General features: G+C 41.6%; 1 protein-coding gene across 1 annotated transcript; it reads right to left on the reverse strand.

Moving 5' to 3' along the window:
• Positions 1–3,768: 3,768 nt before the first annotated feature.
• On the reverse strand, positions 3,769–6,719 carry LOC142181934 (uncharacterized). The gene is made up of 5 exons (XM_075255625.1): positions 6,458–6,719; positions 5,814–5,919; positions 5,011–5,343; positions 4,171–4,414; positions 3,769–4,002 (listed from the first exon to the last, which is right to left on the reverse strand). The coding sequence occupies exons 1-5, from the start codon at positions 6,717–6,719 to the stop codon at positions 3,769–3,771; spliced, it is 1,179 nt and encodes a 392-aa protein (XP_075111726.1).
• Positions 6,720–7,776: the final 1,057 nt, after the last annotated feature.

Below are 7,776 nucleotides of genomic sequence, written 5' to 3' on the forward strand. Positions count from 1 at the left end.
GAGTTTCGTCGAGGTTTGTATATTTGGGATAAAATACAGTCCGAGCTATAATACCTGGTATTTATGGACTAGTACCATACAAGGTACCACATGACCATGATAGTAAGGTATATAAAGTGTACTAAAAGTGAGTAGTATTTTAAGTAAATTGAGATAATTCTTAATTAAATGTGTAATTGGTTAATTATTGGATTTTGTGGAAAACTATTTAAGTGAAATTGTTGGATAATTATAAGGGGACAACTAAACATATGGAGGTATGTAAGTATGGCAATAAACTGTCAACTAATCAATCCAAAAGAAGGAGGTGGCACTAAATGGATCAAACATGGATTTGCTAGACCAAATATTGTAAATAAATACAATTTTCATTAATAGGAGTTGGATTCATTTATGCATAAAGTAACACTCCAACAACGTTATTGATCTTCCAAATCAAAGTTAGGAAAATCTTGCAATCAAAACCAAGTCCACCAACGTCCAAGAATGCAAGTATGATGCAACGAGATTTTGCGATTCTAAGGGAGTACGGTGCAATCTTTCTCAAGAATATCATATGGATGTTTCCTATTCCTGTCTTGCCGTCACGTATTTTGTCACGATTGTCATATGCTAGAGGGATTGTATGGAGAACCGACTCAGGTATGTTAAAGCTATCCCTTCTTTCTTTTTGGCATTATCTATACTATCACGCCCCAAAACCGAGGGACATGACCGGCGCTCGACTGTGTATCCCCAACCAAGCGGACCTGGGTGCCTTTCCTATTCCATGTTTTACCCCGCATTTCCATTACCCATCAACCAAGTGAAATAGCTATTTATAAATTTAAACACCTTCTTACGAGATTTACAGAACATACATAGTTACTTAGCATGATTAACAAGTTATACCACCCAAAATACATAAGTACATAACCCACATTTCTTGTCTATGGAGCCTCTAGGAATACAAAAGAGTGTTACAATACTTGCCGGTAACAAGGTTCCGGCTATACCTTACACAAATACCAAAATAAGATTCCAGGAGGAAAAGCGGCATGAGCCACGCAGGGCCCCTAGAGGAAAAAGGGGCTCACCAATACAGTTGACGGAAAGTGGAGGAGGTGCTACTGTCGGTGGACTGGAGTACCTTCTATGGAACCACCTACAATCATAACACGAATGTAGCGTCCCCGGCAAAAGGGACGTCAGTACATTTGAATTGTACTAGTGTATAAACAATATTTAGCCCAAGTAAAATCAAGAAATATACAGATAACAAACAGTAATAGAATCAACAATCAAATGTACCTGAAAGGAACAACCAAAGCCAAACAGGTTTCACAATCTCTCCTTTTCCCTTTTCAACATTATTTCATCACATCAATGATTTCACAACTTTCACATATTTTCATTTCAATAGTGACTTCGATCACTTTTCCACCCTTATTACCTTGGCCACCCATATCACCACAACCCACACCTTATAACTTCGTGTTGCGGGGTGCAACCCGATCCCGCCGGGCAATCACATTTCACACGACAACAACAACAATTCACAAAGAATTTTCATAAACATCAATACCATTTCCATCATATGCAATAACCCGTATACAATTTAAGTCACAACGATAATTGCCCACGACAAGTCACGTATGATATTACTACAGTTGTTTCAATTGCATCAATTATGATTTCTTTCCATCATTTGTTACACAGCTCTTACCACACAGGGTTTTAGCCATTATACACATTTCCATATTTGGACACATTAACGTTCTTTAATTCGTTAACACATACTCCCATATCGTCCTCCTCAAGAATTTACAAGCTTAGTACATAATAAGGTGGGCACATCAAATCACTTTTTACAGTCACATATAACATGGCGGTGTGGAAATCAACTAAGACGATCAATACACATATTTTCATACAAGGTACACATACCGTATGCTCGTCATAACAAGGGGATTCTACAAGAGTTAAAGTTAGCCACACATACCTGAAATTTGCCCCTTAAAGATACTACAATGATCCAATACACTTAAGCAACTTCAATCTACAATACAACATTCAATAGGACTAATATTAGTAATAATCTCCATAACTTATGCCATTTAGGCATACTATCAAACACCTTGTAGGTATATATATTTACACCTTATAACTAAAGTATTGGTTCCTCCAACTATCACCATTAACCAACAATTCATTCCACCATCATTCCTAACCAATTTATAACTTCCAACAACATATGTATGACCATTCATTCGTACCCAACCATCAACCTCCTTAATTAACCCATTTCACAATCTCTACAACCAACACTGTCTAGGTTAGGCACTTATGGATTTCCATCATCATCCCATGAGTTCTAATGTATATATCATACATAAATAATCACCATAGTGTAGTTAGAGATGATAGACATACCTCTTGTAGTAAGAATCATGAGAATCCCCACTTGTGGTGTTCTTGATAAATTCAAGGATTTTAATGGAAATCTATGGATTTTCAAGATTAATCCATGTTAATATAAGTGTTTAGGAGTAGTAATCAACTCAAAATACTCCAAAAACTTACCTTGGATCATAGGAATGGAATATGGGACGAATTCCCCCTTGTTAGAGCAAGCCCTTGTTCAAAAAATGACTTAGGGACTCTTCTTACCCGGTCTTAGGGTATTTAGAGACCTGATACTAGCGTGCCCGCGCTACTAGTGCGTTTAGAGGCAGAATACTTCGCAATATGCGCGTCTACTAGCGCGATCGCGCTAATGGTCGCACTAGTGACACATGCCTAGTAAAATGGTCATAACGCTATGTATACGCCTTTAAATGACAAACGGTTTATTGCTTTGGAAACTAGACTCAAAAGGCTTTAATTTGATAGGTTGTGCATCACACAACTCATTATATAAATGGAGATATGATCGTCCAAAGTGAGGTCTTGTGCGCACTCATTTACAACTTTCGTCTATTATGAAATTTTCCAACTTGGCTTAGACTTAGGCCTCTCCTTAGACCCCAATTCACTTCTAATATGAATTATACACTTATTAACATATCCAATTGATATCCATTATATCATGAATCCTCACTTGAACACAAAATAAAATAATTAGCCTACCTTGGCTCCACGAAATCTTAAATTACTTAGCAAAATTTTCCGAGGCTTTACATTCTCCCCCGCTTAGGATCATTCGCCCTCGAATGATAATTGGAGTCAATACGCAATTACTTAGTATAACTTATCTCCTTTCTCACACATCTTTAACTCCCAAATTTTGACTAACTCCCAAATTTTGCAGAAAGTTTGGCAGAGTTTCCCTTGTAACTAGGACAATCCACCTATCAGAGAGTTCCCGAAACATATTTCCAAGTACCATTACTACAACTGGTATACAATTCATTACCTCAACAACTTATACATATTCATACACTTTAAACAACTCACACTTAGCTCATTCTCTTTATACCACAAATTGCACATGGTTCAACCAATGTCATTTACTTGCGCACAACTGGATCACTTCAATGAGCCCCATACAATTCAATCACTTTAACATGCGAAAAACGCTTCAATTAATCATTTACCTACCGCATAAGTTTCACAATTTTTTTTTCATTTACCTCAAGGGTTGCACATTGCCCAAATAGTAACAACATTTGCAATTTGGCACACATTGGGAAGTTACAACAATAAGGCAGTTTGGGGAAAATGAGGTGCCTTGCACAAATCTGAACACTACCTCAAATTGCTTAAAGACAACTGTTCGCATGATCACTACTAGACTTGTTCGAACAGATGGGGATATTTCTCTTTCATTTCTTTTTCCGCTTCCCACGTGGATTCCTTGACTTGTTGACTTCGCCACAATACTTTAACTGAAGCAATTTCCTTGTTCCTCAATTTTCGGACTTGCCTATCAAGAATAGCAACCAGAACCTCTTCATACGATAAGTCTTCACTCACCTCAATAGTCTCAATAGGCACAATGGCGGATGGATCTCCAACCACTTTCTTCAACATAGACACATGGAACACCGGGTGCACTAATGACATCTCAAGGGGCAATTCCAGCCTATAAGTCACCTGTCCTATCCTTTGAGCGATCCGATATGGCCCGATATACCTTGGGCTCAATTTCCCTTTCTTCCCAAATCGCATAACTCCCTTCATAGGAGATACTTTCAAGAACACCCAATCATCTACTTGGAATTCCAATTCTCTTTGACGCACGTCTGCATAGGATTTCTGATGACTCTGAGCAGCTTTCATCCTTCCCTGAATGATTTTAACTTTTTCCATAGTCTGGTGCACGAGATCTGTCCCTAACAATTCTGCTTCACCCACTTCGAACCATCCAATCGAAGACCTACATCTCCTCCCGTACAATGCCTTAAATGGGGCCATCTGAATGCTAGCATGAAAGCTATTATTGTAAGCAGATTCTATAAGTTGCAAGTGATCATCCCATATACCTTTGAAATCCAAGACACATGCTCGCAACATATCTTCAAGCGTCTGAATAGTCCGCTCTGCTTGACCATCAGTCTGCGGATGGAAAGCCGTGCTGAGATTCACCTGAGTACCCAAACCTTGCTGAAATTTCTTCCAAAAATTAGCTGTGAACTGGGCCCCTCGATCTGAGATAATAGAAAGTGGAGTGTCATGAAGCCTTACTATTTCTTTGATGTACAACTGAGCATACTGTTCCGCAGTATCGGTGGACTTAACATGTAAGAAGTGAGCTGATTTGGTGAGTCGATCCACTATTACCCAAATTGAGTCGAACTTGCGTTGTGTGCGAGGTAACCCTACCACGAAATCCATGTTGATCATCTCGCATTTCCACATTGGCATTTCTATAAGTTGAGTTAACCCACCGAGCGCTGATGCTCAGCTTTTACTTGCTGACAATTCGGACATTTAGATACAAAATCTGCCACAACCCTCTTCATACCGTTCCACCAATAAATTTCATTGAGATCATGATACATTTTCGTAGAACCTGGGTGCACAGAATACCTGGAATTATGAGCCTCCGCCATTACCCTCTCCCGAAGATTATCCACATTTGGAACACATAGCCTACCTTGACATTGTAATACACCATCCTCGCCACCGAGTGAAAATGCCGAAGTCTTGTTATTCAAAACTGCCTCCTTCATCTGTGCCAATGCTGGATCAATGAACTGCTTTTCCTTGACTTCCACTACAAGTGACGATTCTGCTCCATTATGCACCATAACCTTCCCTTCGTCTGAGGTCGAAATACAAAGGCCTTTGATCCGCTCCCAAATGAGCCAAACTACCCATGGACTTCCGGCCGGAGAGCGTCGGCCACCATATTTGCCTTCCCTGGATGGTATAAAATGTCCATATCATAATCCTTGATCAATTCTAACCACCGCCGATGCCTTAAATTCAACTCCTTCTGCTTGAACAAATATTGGAGACTCTTGTGGTCCGAGAACACATCCACATGGACCCCATAAAGATAATGCCGCCATATTTTCAAGGCAAATACAACTGCCGCAAGCTCCAAATCATGCGTCGGATAATTCTTCTCGTGATTCTTGAGTTTCCTTGAAGCATACGCTATAACCTTCCTATGTTGCATCAACACACACCCCAAACCGACCCTGGAGTCATCGCAATAAACCACAAATCCTTCCGTGCCTTTTGGCAAGGTCAATATCGGCACCGAGGTCAATCTCGACTTTAATTCCTGAAAACTTGTCTCACAAGCATCAGACCATTGTAACGTAACTGCTTTCTGCGTTAACTTAGTCAATGGGGAGGCGAGGGTAGAGAATCCCTCCACAAACCTCCGATAATACCCCGCTAAACCCAAGAAGCTACGGATCTCCATTGGCGTTGTGGGTATAGGCCAATCTTTCACTGCTGCAATCTTCTGGGGATCCACCTGAATCCCTTCACTGGAAACAACATGACCCAGAAAGGTAACAGACTCCAACCAAAATTCACATTTTGAAAATTTAGCATACAATTGGAGCTGATGAAGAGTCTGCAGAACTTCCCTGAAGTGATCGGCATGATCCTCCCGGCTCCGTGAATAAACAAGGATGCCATAATGAAAACAATCACAAAGAAGTCTAGAAATGGCTTGAAGACCCGATTCTTAAGATCCATGAAAGCTGCCGGGGCGTTGGTTAGCCCAAAAGACATGACCAAGAATTCAAAGTGACCATAGCAAGTTTTGAAAGCGGTCTTAAGAATGTCCTGCTCCCTGACCTTTAACTGGTGATACCCAGACCTTAAATCAATTTTGGAGAAAAACTTCGCACCTTGCAATTGGTTGAACAAGTCATCTATCCGAGGCAATAGATATTTGTTTTTGATAGTGACTTTGTTGAGCTGCCGATAATCAATACACATCTGAAGCGACCCATCCTTCTTTCTGACAAAGAGAACTAGTGCGCCCCAAGGCGACACACTCGGTCGAATGAACCCTTTTCTAATAAGTCTTTCAATTGCTCCTTCAACTCTCTCAACTCTGCTGGCGCCGTTCTATATAGTGGAATAGATACTGGCCGCGTATCTGGCAATACATCAATCCCGAAATCGATATCCCTATCTGGTGGAATCCCTGGAAGCTCGTCTGGAAACACTTCAAGAAACTCATTCATGACTGGTACAGACTCGGGGACAGATACTTCTGAAGTGGTGTCCGCCACCCGGACCAAATGGTAGATACACCCATTCTTAATCATCTTCGAAGCCTTAAGGTAGGAAATTAACCTACCCTTCGGCACTAGTGAACTCAAGCCTCATGAATCTCGTTCGGCAGTCAAGTTTAGCAAAGCACGAATAAAGCCAGTCCATTCGCATAATAATAACAAAATCCACCATCCCAAGCTCAATAAGATCGGCCGTGGTAACATGACTACATACCGCAACAACACAATTCCTATAGACTCGTGCAACTATAATAGAATCACCAATTGGAGTCGATACCGAGAACGACTCATGAAGCTGTTCGGGTTCTATCCCAAAACATGAAGCAATAAACGGGGTAACATAAGACAAAGAGGACCCCAGATCAATAAGAGCATAACAATCAAGTGCTTGAACAGTCAGAATACCTGTGATAACATCTGGAGAAACCTCCGAACTCTGGCGACCACTCAAGGCATAGAAGCGACTGGGTCCACCTTTGCCTCAAACTCCACCCCTAACCGCTCCACGCCCTGCTGGAGCTGGAGGACGCATTGAAGATGTGGCAGCTGAAGAACCAGATGACTGAGCAAAACCCCTACCCATGCCCTGACTTGGCGTACGACAATCCCGCTGAATATGACCTCTCACTCCACATCTGTAGCATACTGGGTTATCTAGATAACAATACTTGGTATGGAATCTCCTCCACTTAGGGCACAAAGACCTCCCCTGTTGCTGGAACCTCTCTCCTGGACGACCTGACTGGTGGGGTCTCCTGCTGGCGGATCCTGGTCCCCAGTGGCTGCTCTGCTGATAACGGGGCACTGATGGTGGTGCACTAGATGAGGACTGTGCATAAGGCTGGGATGGCCCTGTTGGCCCTCTCCCTTGAACTGGTATCCCCCTTGCAACTAAGCCCCCCGAGTGGCCCGCTGACTGGGCCCTACTATTACTCTCCCTCTCTGCCCTTATCTTTAACTTTCTAGCCTTTGTAGCCTGGGAGAATCCCACTATCTTACCATAATTCATATCAGATTGCAAGGCCGATGTAGCAGCTTTATTCACAACCAAGGGACTAAGGCCCTGAACAATCCGTTGAACCCTGGCATC

This window comes from Nicotiana tabacum, chromosome 6 (genome assembly GCF_000715075.1).
Source record: "Nicotiana tabacum cultivar K326 chromosome 6, ASM71507v2, whole genome shotgun sequence".
In the NCBI taxonomy this organism is placed as follows: Eukaryota; Viridiplantae; Streptophyta; class Magnoliopsida; order Solanales; family Solanaceae; genus Nicotiana; species Nicotiana tabacum.

Coding starts and splice junctions, on each gene's coding strand:
- LOC142181934 (XM_075255625.1), bottom strand. CDS start 6,719: ATGATTAAGAATGGGTGTATCTACCATTTGGTCCGGGTGGCGGACACC. Junction 5,920..6,457: donor GAAAGACTTATTAGAAAAGG/GTTCATTCGACC, acceptor TTTCCAGTGAAG/GGATTCAGGTGGATCCCCAG. Junction 4,003..4,170: donor ATGATTGGGTGTTCTTGAAA/GTATCTCCTATG, acceptor TCTATGTTGAAG/AAAGTGGTTGGAGATCCATC.